Consider the following 26,152-nt stretch of genomic DNA (forward strand, 5'->3'; position numbering starts at 1 on the left):
CACAAGTTTCAGAAGAATTTAATGCATATTAATGCACTCCTTGCTACTCTTGGAGTCCTACTCCAAGTAAAAGAACTCTTTCAAATCCTCAAATTACCTCAAAGCCTGCCTCTTTCCTCTCCCACACACAGAAGGCCTAGAAGAAGCTCTCTTGTCATCTACCTGTGGATGACTTCCCTGAGGTCTCATCCGATCTGAGCAGTGACGGTGACAGGCAGAGAGAAAGTGGGTGGTGCGCTCAGTTTGGGTCACTTGAGACCCTTTAATAAAGGGTACCATATGCAGGCTAACTACAAAGGATCATATAGTTTCCCGGACAAGAAATGAAGCCAGGCTGTTAGCACCCCTTGGGCTTGGCAGGTGAAGGGGGGGAGACATTCGCAGAAGTGGGGAGACTGATTGGGCATGGTGTAGAGCGCTGGTGATGGGCCACTAGCAGGTTCTGTGGCGTCAGCTGCCTGAGAGGTACAGTGGTCCAGGGCTGCTGGACATGGAGGTGGGGTGACAATGAGATAATAGCCATCTCAACCTCCTCTCCCTGCCTCCCTCCAAGTGCTTGCTGGAGTTCTTACTAGCCAAACCCCAGCAGGGGTCTAAGGGCGAGGTGAGCCCTGATACTTCCCACAGAGCCCCACAGCTTGAAAGTGGGCCTTCTTCTTCTGGTGATACTGTTAATTACGCAAAACAAACAATTCCAGTGCAAGAATCTTAAGCCTCAATCACAAGTAGCTTAACATGAGTTAAGGAAACATTCACATTAGAAGAAAAGAAGACATACGGTTTAGGAGATGCAAGTTTTCACTTCTACTGTTTTCCAGTTGTTGTTTAAGTAATTTATTTTGTGCCTGAAGCTCCAGTTTCTCTTTCTTCAGTTGTGAATAATCACTCATCTCTTTAACCCTTTCATTCAGCAAGTGGTTCTGTTTCGTTGTTGTCACAAGCTGTGCTTTGATGGACTCTAACTTGAGCTGAAAGTGAGAGGAAAACTTCCATGTGAATCACGACATGACAGTACTGCAGACATAAAAGCTGGGCGGCTGCTTTAAGTTGAACAGGAACTTCCTGACGGTCACTGGACAGAGGTCGGGTTCTTTGCAACCACAGGCCCTAACTGCCGTACAGTAAGCAAGTCATCTGTGCTGGAAGTGGCAGGGGATGCTCATAACCTGCATCTGTGGACTCCTGTCCTATGCAGTGAGTACTTCTGATGAAAGTAATCTCTCCGTTTTCCAAACGCAAGCACAACCCCGTAACAATCACACATTGTAGCAATACATTTTTTAAAACAGCAGAAGGTGAGATAGACATAATCCCTAGCCTGCTGTGAAGTGCTTTCTTTTTCTTAGTATAATATATCTCATATTTGGATACAGAAGCCTACAAAGTTCTCAAATAAGTCATCATGATTGAAAATGTCAATTTTCATGCTCGCTTTGGCAGCACATATACTAAAATTGGAAAATGTAAATTTTACTTACAGATACATATCTTCAGTACTTATTCTTCAGAAAGCAAGCACACTTAGGAACAGAACTAGTAACAGTGTGTCTCATTTTGTTTTAATTTGTAAGATAGCAATGTGACAATACCAGGTTTTCCCTGCTGTTTAGGGTACAGAAGAGGCTGAGGCAGAAGCTTGGATTCACTGCCCATCTGCTTGCTCACTTCTCTTAATAACTGTATGGCAGCTGGAAATATCCCAAGATCAGAAATCTGAGCTCACAGAACTCACCTAGAAGCACACAAGCAGTAAGGGAGAGACAGGACTCTAGGGCCCAAAGCTCTTCCTCCACCAAAGTTAAGAACTACTAAATTAACTTTGACCATCAACTTCTTAGTCATAGAATAGTCAGTTCAAACATATCAAAAGGATGACTTCAGATAAACTGTGCTTAACTAAATAAAACTACAGTTTTATGCATTGCTTAAACTCTATTTAAAAAAAACAGGTTTAACAATTACCTCAAGTTCTTTCATACGATTTGCAGACTGATTGAGTTCTTCCTTCTTTGAATTAACAGCTGTGAGCTCCTCTTGCAAATGAATAGCTTTTTCTGAAACAAAGAACCCACCAATTAAAATGTTCTCCAAGTGAATGCAAATTTAATAATTTCTGGCCAGTATGCCAGACCTAATGATCATTATTTCATAATCTAAAATAGCAGATGTAGGACCCAAATATTTAGCAGGCAAGTAAGACAAAAACCTAATAAATCCAATGGAGATGTGAAGTTAGTGCTGTCAAATGTGTGGTGAAGCTCTTCCTGCTACACTTGAACCAGTTACAGCCCACAGCCCTATGCTGAGTCTCAATTCCTCCCAGAAAAGGATTTTAGGATTTTGTAGTTTTCACTCCCTCTAACACAAGTCTATGTGGAGCTGTCATCAAATGATAATTTGCTAAATACGTGATGGTACTAATCCACAAAAGGAATATTGGTCTCTGTAAGACAGTAGTAAAGGAGCTGCTACACTGGGAATATGAAGTACTCAGTTCTGATTTACTCCAAGCATCTGTCTTCAATTTCCACCAAAAGTTCAACTTGTTATAGGTAATTTTCAATTACATTGAAATGTAAAATTTCTGTACTTGAACTTAGCCAAAAGGCTGAGAAATGATGAAATGTAAACTATCTGAAGACTGAAAAATTACTCAACTTTCACAGTCTCAGGTCAATGTGTATGAGAGCTGGGCCGGGGATTTAGCTCAGTGACACTGCGCCTGCCTCACAAGTGCACAGTCCTGAGTTTGATTCCCAGTACCACAAAAAACAAAAGAAAACAATGTATACGAGAGCTTAGGAGCTTATATGTCAAGTAAAAATACCACAAAGCATAAAAATGTATTAGAAGCAAAAGAAACTCAGTCACAGAGGACAAAGAAGTTAAAATGTAATTTCCCATAAGTAAAAATTAAAGTCTTGCCAAGGGTGGTGGTGCATGCCTGTGATCCCGGCACTCAGGAGGCTGAGGCAGGAGGATCAGTGCAATTTTGAGACCAGCCTGAGCTACATAGTGATTTCAAGGCCACCCTGAACTGTACAGTAAGACTGTCTCTAAGAAACAACAAAACAAAACAAAAAAACCTAATGTGTCTCATAGTTAAGAGTAGTATTTACCAGACAGCAATTATTTGCTACCCCAATTTTCTTTTTTTTTGGTACTGGGGATCAAACTTGGGACCTTGCACTTTTGAGGCAGGCGGCATGCTATCCCTCCCTTTCTGGATAATCACAGATGTATCTATCAAAAAATAATGAAAAGAAGTTGGATAAATTACTGACAATAAATCACCGGCCTTTGTGAATATACAAGATGTTAAACATGAAGGTTTCCTTTTGAAGGCAATTTTTAAAAATTCTGTGAAATTAAAATTATAAAAAATGTTACTCTAGAGTAAAAATGAAGTGTAAGCTATGTATTTTCTAGAATACAGAATAGATCCAACCTAGGAAACTGTAAGTAACTTCAGAACTGAAAAATATGGCTCCCCAGCCTCGATCACCTTTATTCTTCCTTTCATCTTCAATCAGGCTATTAGTTCTAGCGATGTAGTCGTCCTTCAGTTCAAGTTGATACCTGAGAATCAAAATGACTAAAAATGAGTTCCTTGTCAGCTTGCTGGAAGGACTGTTATCACTGCAGAAGTTTATCTATGGCACACAGAACAGAAGGCCAGAACATGACAATGTGAACTTCAGTTTCTCAGTACTAAGGCCAGGGACCTGAATTCTCAACATAAAATGTCTGAGAAAACTCTCTGCCTGCCTTGATCTTGTAAATTGGGACCCAGAAGTCAAATGCACAAAATGAAGGGCGTTACCTTGAGGTTACTAAAAGCAATTCCATTTCAGCTGGCCTCAACTGGCACAGAGAGCAAACACAGAAACTAGGTTAACCTTAACACAGTACACAACAGACCGTAAATCCCCAAGACAAACAAGGCAGTCGCTTTCCATCCACTGGCCCCACCACCCCACCCCCAGCCAGAACAACTTTTGCCCTTAGAGCCTAAGCACGGTGTTGACTGCCAGCCACTAACAGCATTCTGTCCTGCTCAGTCACACCAAAAGGCATATTTTCATGGAGTTTTACTTATCTTCACTAGTTATGACTAGTCTCTCTCCTGGGTTGGGGATGGGAGAAAGGAAAGACAAGCTCTTGGGCAGTGAGTACTGTCCAAGTTCTCACGCTTGCCAAGTCATAAAAGGTCTCCCAGGCCATGGAAGGTCAAAATGATATCAAACAACTCACTGACTTCAGGACTACATAAAACAAACATACACACTTTTACTCATTCATTCCTAAGGATTTAGCATCTACAGGTACTTTGGTGTTTACTACCTTAGTAAAAGAGTGGACATAAAATATGTGGAGAAAATGTATCATTTCAAAACTGATAGAAAGCTGTTTTCTTTTTTAATACAATTCACTTAAGGAATAATCTCAAAAAGTCTTCTGAAGTACTACAGAATGGATAATCAATGACAAGTTATAGGCAAGGGAGTAGAAAGACCAATGGCAATGAAATGCCTGGGGCAGCTGAGTTGAGCCATCTCTTCATTACACATTTGTTTAACCAATATTAACTGGGCAATTATTTACTGCTATAAGCAACACTGCCACCAAGAAAAGCTACCATATGGGTGTAATGTCCTTGCAGTGAGATACTATTCCCCTGGTACACAAAACTCAGACTATCAAAAAGCCAAAGTAACTATAGCTGTCCATATTTTCCTTTCCATTATATCACTTTTGCTTCATATAGTTAATTTTAGTTTATTTCTTCTGATTTTGGCTTTGCTGAATCCTGAATAGAAAGCACACGTTCATGGACAAATACTATAACCTCTAAGAAAGAATAATTTATAAATTGTTAAGACATCACCATCTTAGTGGCAGCCTGAGTGGAGGAGAGGAAAAGATACCTAGAAATGACTATAATTCCAATTCTACCGCTCATGAGGTATCCAAGCTGAGTGAGTCATAAGGTGTCCTCAAAAGTAAAGCAAATCACAGGCTCTCAGTAACTGTGGGGATGCTATGAGAAAGAGTGAAAGATGCAATTCTCCACACCATATGTTTTACAACTATCCTAACCCAAAATACTCATGGGAAAGGACTATCAAATAGGCATTTTTTTCAAACACTAAATTTTGCCATAAAGTGTCAGTGTTATCGCTCTTCCTATAAGCGGCCAAAGGTGACCTGTGAAAATGGTTCTATGCTCTCTTGACCCAGAAAACCCCACAAAATCATGTAAATCAAGAGGCTCAAATCTTCATGTTCACTTTAAGAACACCCGTGAAACTGCCCAGGCCATCAAGGGTATGCATATCCAAAAGGCCACCAAGTATCTGAAGGATGTCACATTAAAGAAACAGTGTGTGGGCTGGGGATTTAGCTCAGTGGTTTTGCTGCCTGCTGCGCAAGCACAAGGACCTAAATTCAATCCCAGGTACCAAAAAAAAAAGAAACAATGTGTGCCATTGAGGCGTTACAATGGTGGAGTTGGTGGAGTTGGTAGGTGTGCCCAGGAAAAACAGTGGGGCTGGACACAGGGCTGGTGGCCTAAAAAGAGTGCTGAGTTTTTGCTGCACATGTTTAAAAATGCAGAGAGTAATGCTGAGCTTAAGGGTTTAGATGTCGATTCTCTGGTCATTGAACATATCCAGGTGAACAAAGCACCCAAGATGCGCTGCCGTACTTACAGAGCTCATGGCCGGATTAACCTATACATGAGCTCCCCCTGCCACACTGAGATGATCCTTACTAAAAAGGAACAAATTGTTCCTAAACCAGAGGAGGAAGTTGCACAGAAGAAACAGATATCCCAGAAGAAACTGAAGAAACAAAAACTTATGGCATGGGAATAAATTAGGCATAAAATAAATGGAAATAAAAGTAAAAAAAAAAAGTGTCAGTGTTATCTACTCGAATAGTTTTTGTCAGATTTCCACCAACTTAACTCAAACATATTACTTCCTTAGCGGATCAAGAGATGGAGGGGAGGGAGGGCAAGGGGACGTAAAAAGAATTAAGATATGTACATGTACCAACTTCCCACAATGAATGCAATTGTCATTTATTGCAATCACATACAAAAACATTTTTTTAAAAAGTCAAACAATTACATTAGAAGTTCATTCTTGAGCTTTTGGTCGTAGGTTTCCTCAATACTCTTTATATTCTGCTCCCTTCTCCTAAGTGCCTCTTCCACACTTTTATTTTTTTCTTCTTGGAGCTTTTGGGACCTGAAATTAACAAAAATATACAAAGCAAATAAACTATACTATCTGAGGTAAGGAACTGAAGGGAAAAAAAATAAGACATTTTCATGGTTCAACAGACTAATACCGTTTTGTGACCATCACCTACTGGAAAGTAAAAAGAAAGAGCCAGAAGTCTTCCCTCTATTTTACAAACCGACCTAGTTACAGTGTATCTAACATAACGGAGGGAGCTGGACAGTAGCAGGAAAGACTTAAGACCAAAGTGATTTCTCACTTTAATCAATTTAAGGGTGCAAAAATGGTATTATTAGTTACAAAGTCACAAAAGTTAGGGTCCTTATGTGCTTGTCTCCTCTATAGTAATGATTCTAACTGGCGGATCTAAGCCATCAGTACATTGATAATAAGGGTGGAAGGTTTGTTTTTATTATTTAATGATCTATTGATTGAATATAGATATAAAGTATCAAAAGAGAGAGCAAAAGTTAGAAGACTGATCAGGGCTTTCAGATGCCAGAGTCATCTCCTTCCTATATAGGTACTCAACATGTCTTCGTAGGTTTGGAAAATTGTTTACATTTTTATCAGTCCATGTTTGCAGTACATAATTACACTCACCATGGGAAGTTGGTCCTTGAACCAACATATCTTAATTCTTTTATTGCCTTTCCCCCTCCCCTTCCCTCCATCTCTTGGTCCCCTTCCCATTTGCAAAAGATCTATCTATTCCTATCAGATCAACAGTAAAGCCAATTCTCAAGCAGAGGGTGGATTCACAGGTGCTGCTTAGATGAACCCATCCTGAGATGAACTACGGAACTCTGCAGTCCCGAAAGAGAGTCAAAGCTCCCTCTACTGGCTAATCTGGAAAGGCACATTTATTTCACTTAGGCTCAGGAGGCAAGAGCGGCGGAGGAAGTGGAAGTAAAGAAGTGACTATATAGCTATGAATTCTCTCTGCCCAAAGTTTACTCCTCTCTCTTGATCAATTTGCTTCTTCGTACTGTCAAAAAGACAGTAAGGCAGACACAGGGAAAAATCAAATGAATTGAACCTACAGAAGTGAGAAAACAATGAAGACAGAGCATTTCTTTAACGTACTAAGGTTCCTAGAGTATCTATGAGTGTTAATAGCAGATTTCAAATGGGAAAGAAGGCTTATCACACAAACTATAGATGGGTTAGCTTGCTATCAATCCCAGCTAAGATTTGAAGGATGAAATACTGTGAACACTTAGAAAAAGTGAGCGGTACACACTACGAGAAATACTTTCACTCATCACAAGATAAGTCAGAGCACCACACTTCATTCTTAGAGCATACAGCAGGTGTAAATGGGGCAAGCCTGAGTATGTGGAATTCAGTTGTGTACGTGAAACTATTGGATCTGAATGACTGAGGGTAACTGCAAAATAGATGATTTGTTCAAGCTTCTCTCAATTATTTGTCTGGTCTTACTATGCCTAATGATGATGTTTCATTTTGGTTTTCATCTTAATTTCTAATATTTCACAAGCAAAATCCTAGTCTTTGTTTCTCTTCACTTGTACCTTTCTAAAGCTAAGTGATATCAGCTTTACAACCAAGAATTTTATTTGGCAACTGACATTAGGATATTTAGACATATATTTAGCAAATCTTTTTCACCTCATTCTGAGTATTCAAAACAAACATGCATTACTTACAGTTCAAAAGCTTCAACTCTTTGCTTCAGGTCTGCTTCTCTGCCTCTTAGCAAATCTATATCTTTTAGTAGAAGCTGCCTTTGAGTATAGATTTCGTTTGTTTCAGTCTGTATAGGAGAGCATTGACTTTTAGCAAGCAAAAGAAAATAAAACAGATTGGAACTCATTCGTTGCTTCCTAAATTTCACATTAATTTTTTTTTTTGGTACTGGGGATCGAACTCGGGACCTTGCTCTTGTGAGACAGGCAGTGGCACCACTGAGATAAATCCCTAGCCCCAAACTGTGTTCATTCTCTTTCTTTTTTTTGGTACCGGGGATCGAACTCAGGTCCTTGCGATTGCACAATACGCGGCAAAACCACTGAGCTAAATCCCTGGCCCAAAAGATTTTCTTTATACAAATATTGTGACTATAACATAACCCTTATAAATAACATGTTGTGAGGACGTGCTTTTGAAATGTGTGACATTCTTTTTTTTTTTTTGGTACCAGGGATCGAACTCTGGTCCTTGCGCTTGCACAGCAGACGGCGAAACCACTGAGCTAAATCCCCGGCCCTAAATTTCAAAAAACAATGAAAGTACAGACATTTAGGGTAACACTTTCATCTTCAAGAGATTTCAATTCGAGACATGCTTTTGGTCTGTTTTAGTTGCATAAAAATTTACTTACTTGCAAGAAAAATTATTCCCCCAATGTCTATTAACTGTATTACCTTACAATCCTAACATCCCATCTATTTAGTTCTTCAACATCTCTGTCTTACTTAAAATTTCGATAAGTTCATCAGCAAGAAAAAAATTAAAATGTGTATTCAGCAATTAAACTCCAAAAGAACAGAATCTCCATGATGATTTCATGGTGATGGTAGTAGATGGATGTTTCAGTTCATAGGTCATTCTGGTTCAGCACGAGCAAGCTCATATGAACCCCTGAATGAAGAGGCCATCCTGCTACTTAGGAGTTTACTGAGCAAGGAATTATTAGCTACTTATCACATGTCATGCAACATTCTGGGAGCTGGATATAAAAAGGTACCCAGATATAATTCCCACTTTTCAGGCTCACCATTTGGTCAGGAAGAGAAAAACAAATAAGTGCACTAAGATATAAGGATTTCATAAGCAAGTACATAAAGACTGCTCACAGGAACAAGAGTGAATCACTCAGTGGGAGTCAGGGAACACACTCCTGAGGTGACATGCAAGCTGAATCCCTGAAGGCCAGTATGGTGTTTTCAGGGGGAAAGAGGAGTAGATGGGCATTCCAGGTGAAGGAACAGAGGCATGTTGCTTCTGATGAGGATGCCAATCCTCTTCAATGCCTTCAGAAAATGTTAAGTAAATGGGGATTTAGTCAGTCACCCATCGCAGAAATGAAGTTGCTGGTCTATACACAATCCAGTTATCTCAAAGATCTGTGCATCCAACTTTTACTTCTAGAGCTGAACTATAGAGGGGATCCATTTGCCGTGAAATACGGAGGTCTTGAGAAGCCTTAGGCACGAATGGATACTAGGGGAGGTCTCCGACTTTCACATCCCCCGACAACAGCAGCTCTGGGCACACAGAGGAAACAGTGCTGCAGAGCCAGACACAGGCTTCCTGCCACTTCTCAGCCTCTCCACTGCCTGTGCAGTCACTCCCCGGTGATGAGACCGAAAGGCTGTGTGGACTACCCTCCTGGCCCTGGACTCCACTACTCCAGGGACCCTCACCTTTGCTCCTTTCTGCAGCTTCCCCCAGTGACTGCTCCTGCACTGTTTCCATTCTGTACCTGAAGCCTCACCCCGAGACTCTGAACGCTTGGCCTATCCTTACTCTTCCAACTGCTAGTCTCTCTGGGACTACTCCTTGATCACTTCAAGACCCCATGGCCATCCCTTAACCCTTTCCTCTCAGGTCAGGAGCCCACCTTCTCCTCTGCTTCCAGCCCTCCCTTCACCACCTAGCAGAGCACCAAGGTCTTCAATTCAATAGCTGCCTTTCTTCAGTCAAGGATATCAAGCTCTGCAAAGTTCTGCTCCCCAAACACCTCTACCTTTCCACCTTGCTGAAAGGACAGAAAGATACAGGGCTCATAGACTACTATGAGCTGAGATAACTTGCCTCCAAGCATGTGGTTCGATCTCTCACTTCCAGCCTCCAGGCTCAGCTGGTGGTCTCTGCCAACCAGTCCTCTCTACAGGAATGAACTGTTCGCCCCTTGCCCACAGCAACAGCTCTACACTCTGAGGCTCTCCCCATACCTCCACTGAGCCCACCAAGTACCGGAGAAGATGGTGTTCATTCAGTGTGTGTCTCTAATCTCACTGTGGACGTTCACCCCACGTTCTCTCCATCCCGCCATCTCAGAGGAGGTCTCATAGCCTTATCCAGGCCCATCCTTCTACCTACATCCAGGCCCCACCCAGACTGCTCCTCCAGGGCCCTGTTTCATCAAGTGTCCCTCCCTTTGCCTGGATCCTGCACCAATCTACCAACAGCTACATTTGATATATATATACGTATATATATATATTTCTTTTGGTACCAGGGATCGAACTCGGGACCTTGCGCTTACGAGGCAGGTGCCAGAACCACTGAGATAAATCCCGGGCCTATACCAACAGCTACAGGAATGAGACACCCATTAAATTCTTTGCAAATATTACCTCCCAATGCTTTTGAATTCTTTCAAGGGTATTCTTTTCTTGAGAAATGAGGGCTTCAGTTTTTGCTTTGTAAGTTCTCTCAAACTCGTGCCGGAACTCTGCTAATTCCTTCTCATACTTTCTTTTCTCTTCCATTTTAATTTTTGCTATTTCAGTTTCTTTAAAATACTTCAACTGAAAATTGAAAGTATGGTTACTATAGTAAAGAAACAGGAACAAATTCTCTCTTCATGGTTAGGTTTAATGTGAATGGTCTGTCTAAATATATCATATTTAGTTTAATTCATCTTTAGTTTTATTCCATTCACTGTACCTCTAGGATTCAGCCAAAAGGCAAGAATAAATGACATCAACTGGAAATTAAAATAACATGTAACAGTACAGTATCTCATTCTTTAAGAAAGGTCTCACATGTTTTCCCATAAACCTAAGATCAAGACACTGTATTAGAAGAGAAGCAAAAGCATCACTCTTGTAAACATCAACAAGAGATATAGCTTACCTTTTGACACATTTCTGCTTGAAGCTGTTGTTCTAGTTCACTCTTGTATTCATTTAACTTTACTTCTAAAGACTCTAGCTTTGGACGCTGAGGATAAGCATCTGCAAATTGGTCATCGATAAGCTGAAATTTCTCTGCTATTAAAAATAACACATCAAATTAGGATACATAAACCTGGTCAGGTCTGTAAGAGGCCAAAAGCAAAGGGTATGCTTGGAGAAAACTGTAGGGATATCTGCCATTTACTTTGAAATAGACCAATTGAGATGGATTAATGAACAGACAGATAAAGGATGAAGCCAATGTAATATGAATTTCTTGGTTATCTCAGGCATGAAAGTATTCACTGTAAGAACTGTTCTGTATGTTTAAAAATGTTCTTAATGAAATGTTGTTGGGGGAATCAAAGAGTACTGCTGAAATCAGAAATGACTGTATTCTCTTCCCGGTCTCTAAGTGCCAAGGCATACAGCTCTTTAAACTTGACATCCAGATTCCAAACAATGATTTTAAAAGAATCAAAGATCAGCTATCTTAAGCCCTCCATTTCTAGATAAGGAACAAAATGACTTCCAGAGGATAAAGAAACTACAGTACAAGTTTGACTAAAGGGAAGCCTGTTGACACTCAAGCCAGCACTCTTTCCAGGAGGCCTGTGCCCCTCCAACCAACTGTGGGCCAGAATCAGCCACAGAGCAGAGTGCAAAACCTGACTCGAGAGTACAATCCCAACCACGTAGGGCACCAACACTACCAAGAGAAGTATGCACAGGGCACGGAGGCTGGCAACAGCAGACTAACACAGCAACACTTTGTCACCTGTAGGGGTCACTTTAGACATATGTTTCCAGCTACTTTTCTGTATTTTCCAAATGCTCTATACCTGTGCAGTCCAATACAAGACTTTCTAGACTCATGTGGCCTCTGAGGACTTGAAAAGTGAACAATCCAAACTGAGAGGTGCTAAGTGAAAAAAATCACACCAAATTTCCTTAGGACAAAAATTAAATGAAGTATGTCATTAATATTTTTATACTGAGTACATGTTGAAATATTTTAGATATGTTGGGTTAAATAAAACATTATTAAAAAGAACACCTGTCTCTTTTTTACTTTTTGGTGTAGCTTCTAGAGATTTTAAATTACTTATATGGTTAGCATTATTGGACAGCACTGATTTACAATAAATGTGGAATATGTTTCTAATGTAATTAAACCTTTACTCAAAGGCCAAGTCATACATTACAGTTTTCAAAAATCATGAATCTCTTCTCTTCTTACAAGTTAAAGGCACTATTATTATTTAAAAATAAGGACAAGCCAACAAGCGGATTAGCCACATCAGTTAAACAGACTGAGCATAAAACGCATGGTATTGTAGAAATGCTGCAGAGTTAAAAAACAAAACAAAACAAAACAACTCTACTTCATGGGCCAGAAAACTCAGGCTCTAATATTAGTTCTGAGCTAGACTGGGTGTTTCCAAGTTGCTCTTCCTCCGAACCTCAATTTCCTCACTATAAAGTGAAGTGATGGGCCAAGGACTTTTCTAGCTCTTCACAGAGCAAACAGTCTACGATATTCTACCTTAATGGCTGTAAAATAAAGTTTGCCAAGACACGAGGCAGAATGTTTCAGTTAAGAGAGGTTAGGGCTGGAGATTTAGCTCAGTGGTTCCGGGGCCTGCCTAGCAAGCGCAAGGTCCCAAGTTCGATCCCCTGAACCAAAAAAAAAAAACCACAAAAAACAGACAGTGAGAGAGAGAAGTTAAACTCAGCAAGCCAGGAAGAATGCAGACCTTGGGACATCTGCATGATTTGGCCAGTGCAGCCCTGACAAGGATAAGGAACAACACTGGAGAATAATTCCTGGTTCCAAGTACCAGCAATATGGTTCCATGAGAAATGAATGTTCTTATCCCTCACAGGTTGCTTCTCTCTAGTCAGAGAAACAACCATGATAAATGAGGCAATTTCCTTCATTCAAAAAGAAACCAGTAGAACTGAAATTAAGGAAAAAAGCTAGAGTTTTAATTACCAAGAGAGTCCTTGCTAGGAAATGTTGAACTTGTCTGAGTTTCCACATCACAGTTCTTGTTAGCTTGATGATATTCTGCCAATTCTTTTAAGAAATTCATAAGAAGACCTAAAAAATACAATGTATATAGTTTTGTTTCAGAACTTTGATTCAACCCTTCCTCAGTTACTATTTATACAATCTTGCTTTTATAATATTATCATTTTTTATATTATTTAAGAATAATTCCTGGAGCGCAGAGCAGTTTAGTCGGTTGTTTACAGAGTATCGTTTTCATATTTGGCAACTGCAGCTCTTTACTGAACGCCAGCGTGGCGGTCAGAGAATCAACCTAAGACTTCAGTGCTGGGTAGAAAGAAATGGCCCAAACCAAGCAGACTGCTCATAAGTCCACTGGTGGGAAAGCCCCCGAAAACAGCTGGCCACTAAAGCTGCCAGGAAAAGCGCTCCCTCTACCAGCGAGGTGAAGGAACCTCATCACTACAGGCCCAGTACCGTGGTGCTTCGAGAGATTCGTTGTTATCAGAAATCGACAGAGCTTCTCATTCTGAAGCTGCCTTTCCAGAGATTGGTTCGAGAGATTGCCCAGGATTTCAAAACCAACTTGAGGTTTGAGAGTGCAGCCATTGGTGCCCTTCAGGAGGCTAGTGAGGCATGCCTGGTGGGCCTATTTGAAGATACTAATCTGTGTGCCACAGATCCATGCTAACAGAGTCACCATCATGCCCAAAGACATCCAGTTGGCCCACTGGATACGGGGAGAGAGAACTTAAGTGAAGGCAATTTTTATGGCGTTTTGTAGTAAATTCTGTAAAATACTTTGGTTTAATCTGTGACTTTTTTTGTAAGCAAGTGTTTATAATACGTTGCATTTGTACTTAAGTCATTCCATCTTTCACTCAGGGTGAATGCGAAAAGTGACTGTTCACAGACCTCAGTGATGTGAGCACTGTTGCTCAGGAGTGACAAGTTGCTAATATGCAGAAGGGATGGGTGATATTTCTTGCTTCTCATGATGCATGTTTCTGTATGTTAATGACTTGTTGGGTAGCTATTAAGGTACTAGAATTGATAAATGTGTACAGGGTCCTTTTGCAATAAAACTGGTTATGACTTGATCCAAGTGTTTAACAAGTGGGGCTGTTAAGTCTCACCATACATCACTGTGATAGAATGTGGGCTTTTTCAAGGGTGAAGATACAAGTCTTAACCACAGTGTAACTTACAGTTTCCTTAAAAAAAAAAAGTAAACCTGGCAGCTATAGAATACACCATGTGCATTTAGAATAGTTATTTTATATATTGTAGTGTCAACATTTTTAAATTAAATGTTTTACATTGACAAGTGATGGGAAATCTTGTCATTAAGGTGTGTGTAATTTAGAGTCCAGTTGGTTTTCTAACTAGACTGCATTTGTTTTCTATATAGTAGTGAAATGCTATGTGTATACCTTGCATAAGTCCTCATTCTACCACATTAACTAACCCTCTAGCTGATACTGAAAACACTAAGTGGGGGATTTTGGTTATAAGGGCTCTAGAATAACAAGTTATCCACATCAGCATCATCTGTTACTAGTATTATACTTAGTGCAGCTTCTCACTGTGTTGTAGTTGGTCTCATAATTAGTTTTTTTCCAATCTAAGAGGAAACAATACCGAGGTTCACTCTTTTCCTTGTGGAGTTAGTGTGAACTTGCTGTGGGGAGTGGAGCATACCGCTCCAGCCTATTGGACCTCTGCCAATTAAGATGGTGCTGGGTTTGGTCACATCTGGTCACAATCCTGGGGAAAATCCCTTTTACAGAGCCGGCCTTCCAAGTGGTTTTTAAATTCATCCTATTAAAGTCTTTAGGTCAATTATGTATGTTGAGTAAATTTACAAATAAAACTTGTTTATCCAAAAAAAAAAAGAATAATTCCTGAGGAAAGGCCATTCCAATCATGAAACAAAATCTAGAAGGAATAAGGAAATTTATCAATCTAACTACAACAAAAATTTTAAACTTACGTGTAGCATGAAATAAAGTCAAAAGACAACACATTCGAAAAAATACCTGCAAAAATATGGAGACCAAGTACTAACTGTGATAATATCAAAGAGCTCTTAAAGAGTAAAACAGGAAAAGACAAGGGCAAACTGTTCACAACAAAAAAATCTGAATGTCAAATAAACATAAAAAACATTTTTAAGTGCTGAATAAATATGAACAAAATAAATAAATGCAAATTAATACTAATCAGAGAAACCATATTTTCCCTATACCACTGCTGAAAATAAAACTTTGATAATACTAAGTTCTGGCATGGGAGAGGAATATACTCATTACTTAGAAGGGACATCTAAATAAACAGGACACACATGTGTAAATACCAAATAGTTTCTATGGTGTGAAAAACTAAAAGTGTAGGGCCGGGGATTTAGCTCAGCGGTTCCGCCGCCTGCCTCGCAAGCGCAAGGACCCGAGTTCGATCCCCAGTACCAAAAAAACCCACTAAAAGTGTAAATAAGGATCAAAATGTATAATTGATATTGTGAAATAGGAAGAAAAGGTCTAAAGAAGTAGGGGAAGTGGGAGGGGTAAAAAAAGAAAAGAAGGGAAAAGAAAAAATACGAGAAAAGGAAAAATATGGAAACAAAGTCTTTGTAAATAGGGAAGGGTGGGCAGGGGAATGGGGAAAAAATAAGAACCAAGATGGATTATGTACAGGTACAAGATCCCAATGATGAATGTAACTGTATGGTATACCTAAAATGTACCAATAAACTTAATGAAAAAAAAAAGGGACATCTATGAGTGTTTATATATGTTCAAGATGCACATGTCCTTTATCCCAGTCATTCTATTTCTATGAATTTACACAGCTGCACTTACTTTCACAAGAGCACAAAGGATGCAAGCTACAGTGATCACCTCTAATAACAAAAAGCAAATAAAACAACTAGGTGTCCGTGAACAGGGGCTTAAAAACATTCTTTAAAAATACACATTCTTAGGGCTGGGGATTTAGCTCAGTGGTTCCACTGCCTGCCTTGCAAGCTCAAGATCCCGAGTTCAATCCCCGGTACCATAAATAAATAAATATTCTTCAGCAAATGGGAAGAGGAGCAAGAAACGGAGGGAGAGGGTAAAGGGAAAGGGCATAAAGAATTAATATGTGTTTGGACCAACTCCCTACAATGAATGCAATCACTGTGTACTGCAAACATGTACTAATAAAAATTTTTAAATTTTAAAAAATAAAATAGTCGAGCCACCACAGAAAGAGTTGAAAAGACTCCAGTTTCTGCATCAGCCAAGTTATAGGGGTTTTCTCTTTTCTGCTGAAGATTTCAAAACTCTTTCCAACAATTTCGGCTTCCCTAACATAGGCCGAATCACACAGAAACCTCACACCTGCCCTTGGGAAGACGTCACTCCCCTATCTCACATTGCATACGAGCTACACAATGATGGGTCAGGAGCACCTGCACGGAACATGCAAAATGCCCCAATAGAGTATTCCTAATCAGAACGGTTTCTTCCCAGAAATTCCACATCAGTTGTTTCTTTGGACATTACTGTGATTTGCTCTCCACAGTATTCCCTGTCAGTTCAGTTCAGTGGTCTGAACTTCTCCCAGCCCCTAAGAAGTCCCTCTATCTCCTCCCAACACACACTCACACCCACCTGTGAGGGATTTGCCTACCCGCTTCCGTTTACTGATTCAATCATTTACTTATATCAGCAATGGACTTACAGTTGTTTATTTTATATTTTGGGTTATAATGCGTACTTTTAGATTAGCCAATATTTTATTTTGTTGCACCAATTTCTTCCAGCTTTGGCCTTTGGGGCCATTTAGTCTTTCTTTGTGGAATTTGTTTTAAGCACTTCCTTATGCTCTAGCATTACAAGATGCTACAAGCTCATCGTGTATATTCTCTGCTCCAACTGCCATTTCTCCAAGAAGCCCTGGTTCCTTTTACTATAGAATGGCAATAGAAAACCAGACTTCCCCAAACTGGACACTAATGCACTCAGTGCTACCGGAGTATCTGCTTCTAGGGCCCTCTCAGGTAACAGAGCAAGGAAATAAATGTACATATACAGTACTAACCTGTGTGTATACACATACAATAATACCTCGCTTCATGAACGCTTCTGTGTGCAAACAATTTGGTTCACAAACAAAAGCGTTCAGCAAAATTTTGCTTCTGTTTGCAAACTCCACATTGAGTGACAAACACAACTACAGCCATCTTCCTCAAAATCATAGAACAAATTAAATTCTTAAACCAGGGTACCACTATATCTATAGATACTTCTATGTATAGCATCTATGTTAGGTTAAACACGAATTCATACTGATGTGTCCAACTAGTTTTTTACCACATCGATCATTCTAGCCTCCTCCCTTGTCTGTAAATTCCCATTCAAACAGTAAGAAAGCTAGCTCTTACCACCTACTATCCACTGACTTAATTTTCAATTCCAGCACACATGTATAATGGCTTCAGGACTGGGAGTCAGTCTCACTTAGCTCAGCACACCCCCCCTCAACCTGAGGATATTATTACATTGTTTTGTCACAGTCTGCATTCCTCCTGGGGTCACCAGCCTACTAAATTTGCATTAAGATTTGCTTCATGCTGTAAAGTTTTCGGGTTTTGACAGATGTATAGTGTCATGTATCCACCACTGCAGTATCGTACTGGACACTTTGACCATCCTAAAAATCCCGCGCTTCACTTTAAACCTCCTCACACCTTTCCTCCAAATCCCTGACAACCACTATCATTTATATAGTTCTACCATTTCTAAAATGTCATATAACTATAATTATATAAAGACATAGCCTTCTTAGACTGATTTACTTTGTTAACAATATAAATTTAAGATTTATTTAGATAGCTTAATAGAGGATTCCTGACAGATAAATAATGTTATCTTGTATGGATGGTCCATAGCTTGTTTGTCCATTCACCTACTAAAGGATATCTTGGTTGCTCCCAGTTTATGGCAATTCCAAATACAACTGCTGTATACACTCATGTGCAGGCATCTGTATGGACTTGAGTTTTCAAATCAGTCATGTAAACACATAGGACCATAACTGCGGGTCTTATGGTACGACTACATTTAGCTTTTTAAGGAACTACCAAACTGTCTCTCAAGTAATTCTGAACTCCCACCAGCAGCAAATGAGAGCTCTTTTTGCTCCATATCCTTGCCAGCATTTGTTGCTGTCACTGTTTTGGAAGTTAGCTGTTCTAAAAGGTATGTAGTAGTTATCTTCTTGTTTTAATTTTCATTTCCCTAATGACTAATGATCTCAAGCATCTTTTCATATGCTTATTATCTAACAGTACACCTCTCTCTCTTTTTGCAATATGGGGAATGCTAAGGTACAGCACCAGCCATTTTTAATTTTATTTTGAAACAGGGCCAGGGTCTAACTAAGTTCTGGCCTTGAACTTGTGATCCTCTGTCCTTGGACTCCCAAGCAGCTAAGATTAAAGGCATACACCACTGAATCTGGCTACCATCTTTCTATCTTTTTCAGTAATATATCTGTTCAGACCCTTTGGTCATTCTTAAATTAGTTTACTCAACTTTTGGAGTTGAGTTTTAAGATTTCTTTGCTATTTTCGATGCAATTCCTTTATCAAATGTTTTGCAAAATTTTTCCCCAATTTGTAACTTGAACTTTTATTCTCTTAAGTGTTTTTCACGAACAGATGTTTCTAACTTTAATAAACCCTACTGTTCTATTTTTCCTCTATGTCATGTTTTTGGTGTTATATAACTCATTAAAAAGCCCAAGGCCATACAGATTTTCACCTATGCTTTAGTCTAAAAAAAAAAAAATTTTTTTTTTGGTACCAGGGATCGAACTCAGGACCTTGCACTTGCGAGGCAGGCAGTGGAACCACTGAGCTAAATCCCCAGCCCTAGTCTAAAAGTTTTACAGTTTTACATTTTACATTTAGGTCTGAGGCTTATTTTGAGTTACTTTTTCTGTTAGGTGTAAAGTCTGTATCTAGTTTCATTTTTGTGCATATGAATCTCCAATTATTCCTGCATCATTTGTGGAAAAGACTATCCTTCTATTATGGAATTGCCTTTGCACCTTTGTAAAAGTTCAGTAGACTGTATTTATGTGGATCTATTTCTCGGATCTTTTCTTTTGCCAATCACACAGGGACGGATTTTAACTTCCAGAAAGCAAAAGGCCCATGTCCAAATTTTCACCCATAATTTTCTGGGCATCACTTTCTTGAATGGAAAAATTAGAAGTGGAAAGAATGGGTGAGTAGAATCTAGGAGACTTTCATCTATGGCCATTCAATAGATCAGCACCTCCAGAGTAGAGATGTTATAAAGTAAGAACACAGGTCTGATTCAGGGAACAGAAAACAGTGAGGTACAAAATATTTTCCTGTTTGTTAACTCTTTTATTTTTAAGATAGGTTTCTCTACGTATTCCAGGCTGGCCTTGAGCTCATTATGTAGCCTAGGCAGTCTGGAGCTCATGATCCTCATGCCTCAGCCTCCTGAGTGCTGGAGTTACAGGCATGTGCCATCATGCCTGGTTCCTACTTATTTTTTGATGGTCTCAGTCTCTTAATTGGAAGCTACCAATTTTTAATATCATTTTAACAGTAGCTGTTTTATGGTTAGCAAAGAGTTCTATCCAAATTTTAGCACTTGGATGGTTGCCATCTTAGCTACTCATAGTTTTTGTGACTTCCAGAAATTTTACTCAGATGCTGGGTAAAGGTGGTAAGGGTTATTTGTCAGATGTCTTTCTGAACTAGAAGCATTTAAGGACACTGTGTAAAGGTGAAAAACCATTTAAGGATAATATAAAATGCCTGTAATAAGTAGATTATTTCTCAATATCCCTTGAAGCCCAAAATTTCCTTCTCAAATAATAAAGCAATAGATATTAGCTATATGCCTTAGGACTGTGCTGTCCGATGTGGTTAATTAAATTTAAACTAAATTAAAAATTCAGTTGTTTAGTCACACTAGCCACATTTCATCTCAATAGCCATGTGAGGTTAGTGGCCACCATATGAGACAGCACAAATATAAATATCTTCCTCATCACAGAGAGTTACCTTGGATGGCACTGTCTTAGCTTCCAGACTTCAGTAGGGATGATCTATTTCGTAGGCAGCCCAGAATGTTCTGTGATCCAATCAAAAATTACCCCCAGGAGACCTGGCAGTTAAACAATGGACTGGTCGAAAGTTGGTATTCAAAGGTTTGCTGACCGAGTTCTAAAGGAAAAATGTCCTAGTGGGGATGGCAGCAGTGTTGGCAACAGATAAAAATCCAAAAGCAAACCAACACAGAACGACCATGACACAAGGTCATAAATTACTTTAAAAGACCAAAAGAGAGAGTATGTATCAAAGGCAAGTTCCCAGCTAATGTTCACAATGCAAAGCCCATCATCAAATCTAATGTATGGTCAGGCAACCACAATAGCTATGGACTCTATGAAAGGCTATTATCAAGGCCAAGTTTAAGACAATTTATTAGGTATGTATAAATACTTAAAAAAAATTTTTAAACTTATTACCAAAAGATATTCTTTAAATAAATATTAATACATTTAATGCTATATAAATTGTATTTGAGGGAGACACCTAGGATACAAAGACACTTGGCCAAATGTTATTGGTTTTTTTGTGTGTGTGGACACATCCCAATGAGTATTTTTATAAAGAATATTGTTTAATCTGTTAGTAGTGCTCTTGATTACTGTTATCAATTTCCTTAGAATTATCTAAGAGTTAATAAAAAGAAGGGAAGATGGGGAGAAATAACCTACAATTGTCAGAACAACATATGAAACGTTATTATTTAAAAGGTGAGGTATAGTCAGCATGGAAAATCAAATGATTTAGTTCAAATTAACTTTCCTATTCCTCCTTATAAAAATTAATAGCTTCATACTTTCACAGGAAAAAGTACATACAAAAGTGTTGCTAGCTTCCACTAAGGTGAAGGTTCTTACTTTTCTGGTTTTCTTTTTCAAATCTTGAAATCTGTTAAAAGAAAATATTCTATATTTACTCAAGTATTCAGTTATAATGAACAAATCAAAGCAGGTTATAAAAACTAAATCTTACCAGTGATCTGTAGGGACTGGATGTGGGGTTGATTTTAATGAGTTGTAACAGATCTTGCATAGTAAATACCTGAAGGGGGAAAAAAGATTAGCTATATTTTTACATCAATATTTAAATGATCAATTAGGATATGTTTCTGAATATGATACTAGGAATCATACTTCAGATTAAATAAAGATCACAACTATGTTGTTAATACAAAATTGAAGCTCTTTCTTACATTAATAAGTTACCATAAACATAGGTTTGAGATTAAAAGGATATAATTTTTAAAATAATGTAATTAACCCCCTAAGAGTTAACATCAAAGATGATACGCCTAACAAAAATGATAGCAATGGTTAATGCCTTTCACATGACACTCAAATACAGTATCTAATGAACCAATAAATAGATGAGGGAATTCCAGGTCTTTATGTTGTAATTACTACTTAAAAATCCAAAGAAACTAAATTTTTACTGTCCTTTCAAACTGTGATTGACTACAAGGTACCCAAAATATTTTTAAACACACATTCTGAATAGCTATTCTTCATATGTATTTCTACTACAGTTATGTATCATTTACTATATCTACCCTGAGAACACTGAGATACAGTAATTTGTTTTCAAATAAATAAAATATTCTGCATAGCATTTTATATGAGTAGAAACCATTAAATGCATGAACTGGATTAATTACTGCTATTATAATTTCATAATTAATCATTATGCACATGTTAAGCAAAATGGTAAAACATATTAGAAAGTCAGAGAATGATGGACTAAAAATGGATTCCTAATTTTGATAAACAGAATGTAGTTCTTAATGAAGAAGCACAGCATACTTAAATTTCAATATTTCATTCAAATACTAAATACGTTCTTCTTTCCTTAAAGCTCTGGAACATGAAACTTTTGGCTAATTACAGATGAAATAAAGAGTAAAAAGACAGGGATGACCAGCAAGAATGAACCTTGATGTACACTACAAATTTTGAGTGATAAAGATGTGTCAATGTAAGTTCATCAGCTACAGCAAATGTACCACCCAGAGGGGAAGCGGTGTCAGTAAGGAGGTCTGTGCCTATGTGGGGTTGTGGGTATATGGGAACTCTTGGTATTCTCCACTCAATTCTGCTGTGAACCTAAAACTGCTCTAAAAAAGTAAGTTAGATTTCAAAACACAAACACAGGGACGTTTGCTACATCTACTTTTAAAATAATAAAGCACGACGAATACAATGATGAGAATACAGTTAAAGTAATCGGAAAAGGGATAAAACATAAAAGATGTTTTAATATTTAAGAATTATACAGCTTTTCTTAAGTTATTCATCTTTAACTTCTCTTACACAATTACAAAGCAGAGAAATCTGAAGACACTGTAGCATAGTAAAAAGAACAGGTTTCAGTGATCTAAAGTTACAAGTGATGCCATTTACAAGTTATGTGACCTTGAGCAAATCACCTGTCCAGGGTCTGGCTGGTCATCAGCAACACGTGACACCTACACTGTGGCTAGCATGGTGCCAAGTTCACAGGGGACTTTCAATAGAAATGGCAGCTATAAACTAATTAGACTACACAGAATGTAAGGCTAGCTCCAGTTCTAAAAGATTGATATACCAAAGAATTAATGACAATCACATTTAGTACTCATTTGTTATGTAACTATACACAGTATACTAAATTGTGTATTAAAGGCAGATACAATGTGAGTTCAAAGATGAACAAAAAAAGAACTAGCTAGTAGAGAAATACTTAGAAGGCGGGGGACACAGCTCATTGGATCCAATCCATAGCTCCACACCCTAAAAGGGAACACTTAGCTATTACTACTACTTTACAATTATAGGAGAAAGAACCTATTAGCATAAAATTCAAAAATAAATAAAAATACTTTACCTTTTCTTTTGTCAAACCACTTTCCAGAAAGAAAACAGAAAGGGAATATTGATAGCCACATCTTTGCAAGTGATCTGCCACTACAGAGTTCGAGGCTCCTATTAAGAGGGTACTGCCTTCCACTGAGATGGACTGAGGCTGCAGTTCTCTGCTTAGCACAGGGTGCCTCAGTTCATGGATTAGCTGGTTTCTGAGTTGTGTCTGTACAAAACAAAACAAAGCAAAATACAAAAGAGAGCAGAGGGAAGGAAAGCAGGAAGAAAAATTTTAGCAGGACTGCTTCACTAGAGACACAGAAAGATTTGTCTTCATTGGAATCCTTCCTTTTATTTCCGGAATGGTTCTAGATTCATGGCTACAAGTTAGGATCTAGGCCCTGTACAATTTGTCTGACCTGGTAAGAAAAGCAGCCCGGTGGGTTCAGACAAAAGCTTTCTTTTCCCAGATCCCATGTGAACTGTTGGTCAGCCAGACAACTTGTAGACTCTAACTTTGCTTCCCTAAGAGCACAGGTGCCTGTGATTGGGAATCAAGTAAAGGAGAACATCTGACAACTTCACACCTCTCTGGACTGCTGCAGGCTGTGAAAATACCGTTGGATCAAACCAGTTTCTTGGCCATTAGATCAAAATAAAACCGGATTCCCGAAAGGAAGAAATTAGTAAGCCCAAAGAAGGCCCTGAGTACAATCCTCAGTTCCCCCTACCCACCCCAAAAAAAGAGAGAATGTGCTTACATACAGAATATTAACATTTCAAGCTACCATGAAGTATAATAATCTTTTCACAATTTATAAATCATGAAATTTAGCTTCGGAATGGATAATTTTCTCAAGGTTATAGCACTGGCATTATTAACCATCTGGATATTAAGAAAATCCCCTAAGTTAAAGGGGCCACTGAATGTTTGTTTTAATCTATTTTTCATATAATTTGGAAATATACAATTGGGCTAAGCTTAAGAGCATATTGCCTAGATTTGTAGGATATAATATCTTATAATTCATATTAATAGAATACAAGCAAGCAACAAATGGAGTTCTTATTTTACCTTTCTTATATCCTTTAACTACAATAGAATGATATATAATTACCAAGATAGAGCAGGACTTATTACACATCTAATATACTATATTAAAAACCAAACAAAATATGAATACTGAACAAAACATGCATGCTCAGTCTCACCTAAAACAATTCATTATCTGAAATAATAAAGCAAAGAAAGAGAAACTACAACATCCTTCCTCAGTAAAATTTATAAGGAGTTTAATTATAGTACCCCTGTAACATATGGTATATTTAGACTGACCTTAATAAAATAATTTAGGGGGTTTTTTTGCATATGAGTAATGAAAGAGAATAAAATAGAAAAATGAGTGACATAAACTGGTGAAATGAAAAATAGGAAAAATTAAATGACATTATAGTAAAAGAAACCATCAACAGAGTGAAGGGAGAGCCCACAGTGTCGGAAAAAATTTTGCCAGTTGTTCCTCAGAGAAAGGACTAATATCTAGAACATATAAAGAACTCAAAAAAATCAGACTCCCCAAATTTAAAGACCCAATCAAAAAAATGGAGATCTGAAATGAACAGACACTTCTCAGATGAAGAAGAAATGGCAAATAAATATATGAAAAAATGTTCAACATCACTGATCATTCAAGAGATGAAAATTAAAACAATGCTGAGATTCCACCTCACCCCAGAATGGCTGCTGTGAAGAAATCAACCAATAACAAATGCTGGCGGGGCTGTGGGGAGAAAGGAACCCTTCTCCACTGTTGGTTGGAGTGCAGACTGGTGCAACCACTGTGGAAATTAGTGTGGACATTCCTCAAAAAACTAAAATTAGAGGTTCTATTCAACCCAGCTATTCCCCTTCTTGGAATCTTCCCAAAAGAATTAAAAGCATCATACCACCATGATATATGCACACCCATGTTTATAGTGGCACAGTTTATAATAACTAAATCTTGGAAACAACCCAAATGTCCATCAACCGATGAATGGATAAAGATGCGATTTTATATACAGTGGAGTACTACTTACTCTGCCATAAAGAAGGATAAGATTGAAACATTTCTAGGTAAGTGGATACACCTTGAGTCCATATGCTTAAGTGAGATAAATGGGACACACATGCTTAAATGACACATTGCTCCTTTGGTGAGAAACTGAAAATGGAAATAAGGACCAAAATGCATACAGTAATAGATAATGGGAAATGGGCAGAAAATGTTCAAATGGGAAGGGGAACAAGGGAGGAGGGAGGGGGAAAGGAAAGAAGGGACAGAAAAAAAAGTGAAAATAGAAGGAAAAAATGGAAACAAAGCTTTTGTAAATAAGGAGGGGAAGAGAGATCAAAGGGAGGGGAGCAAAATAGGGAAAAAAAGAAGCAAGATATATCATCGACAGGTACAAATTCTCTATGATGAATGTTATCAATATGTATATCTAAAATGTACCAACAAATGTTTTGCTTCAAAAAAAAATAAGGTGATATCCTTTGGGGAAAAAAAGAAGAAAGAACAATGATCCTGGGGAGAAGGGAAATGAGACAGAAAAGACTTCTGAGTCCTCAACACACATCTCTGAAACTGATTATTTAGAGCAGAATAAGGAATCAGAAGATTTAACAAGCTTCATTCATGGACACCTAAATGACTGTGTATTTCACTGTAAACAGAAATTCTTTTCAAATACCCAAACAGAACACATATTAGGCTAATTTTAAAAATTAGAATTCATCTATACCAATTATCAAAAAGTAAAAATTAGCTCAGTCTGAGAAAGTAAAGATCTGCCTGTCATTGACCAAGATGGAATATCAGTATTTCTCAGGAGGTCACACTAGCTACAGGGTGAACAAGGCCAGCGTTATCCTGACACCAAAGCCAAAGGAGACCTCGAGGAGGGTAATGATTGGCTAATATCAATCATGAATGCAGATGCACAGTAAAACACTGTCAAATCTAACCCAGAATAGGTCATGCCCGGGGAATGGAAGGATTGTTCAATAT

At 38.4% G+C, this 26,152-nt stretch overlaps 1 protein-coding gene across 11 annotated transcripts in view; it reads right to left on the minus strand.

Moving 5' to 3' along the window:
* The window catches only part of Ofd1 (OFD1 centriole and centriolar satellite protein), a 40,616-nt gene that overhangs the window by 12,176 nt on the left and 2,288 nt on the right, over nucleotides 1-26,152 (minus strand). For 7 of the 11 annotated variants that reach the window (XR_002391285.2, XR_015444136.1, XR_015444134.1 and 4 more), the window contains exons 3-13: nucleotides 23,128-23,328; nucleotides 21,241-21,309; nucleotides 21,126-21,156; nucleotides 13,113-13,220; nucleotides 11,076-11,212; nucleotides 10,574-10,747; nucleotides 7,919-8,025; nucleotides 6,135-6,254; nucleotides 3,506-3,579; nucleotides 1,963-2,054; nucleotides 779-968 (exon numbers count right to left, since the gene is read on the minus strand). Coding sequence is in view for 6 of the 11 variants with exons in the window: in XM_013067887.3 (XP_012923341.2) it covers nucleotides 779-968; nucleotides 1,963-2,054; nucleotides 3,506-3,579; nucleotides 6,135-6,254; nucleotides 7,919-8,025; nucleotides 10,574-10,747; nucleotides 11,076-11,212; nucleotides 13,113-13,220; nucleotides 21,126-21,156; nucleotides 21,241-21,309; nucleotides 23,128-23,328 (1,303 nt within the window). In the remaining 5 variants the exon portion in view is untranslated. Of the gene's footprint in view, nucleotides 1-778; nucleotides 969-1,962; nucleotides 2,055-3,505; nucleotides 3,580-6,134; nucleotides 6,255-7,918; nucleotides 8,026-10,573; nucleotides 10,748-11,075; nucleotides 11,213-13,112; nucleotides 13,221-20,220; nucleotides 20,324-21,086; nucleotides 21,157-21,240; nucleotides 21,316-23,127; nucleotides 23,329-26,152 lie in introns of those variants that run through there. The other 4 variants (XM_087193721.1, XM_087193724.1, XM_087193722.1 and 1 more) reach the window with 4 other exon arrangements.

This window comes from Heterocephalus glaber, unplaced genomic scaffold, assembly GCF_053883595.1.
Source record: "Heterocephalus glaber isolate CG9 unplaced genomic scaffold, H.glaber_assembly_v1.0 deba00001594, whole genome shotgun sequence".
Taxonomy (NCBI): domain Eukaryota; kingdom Metazoa; phylum Chordata; class Mammalia; order Rodentia; family Bathyergidae; genus Heterocephalus; species Heterocephalus glaber.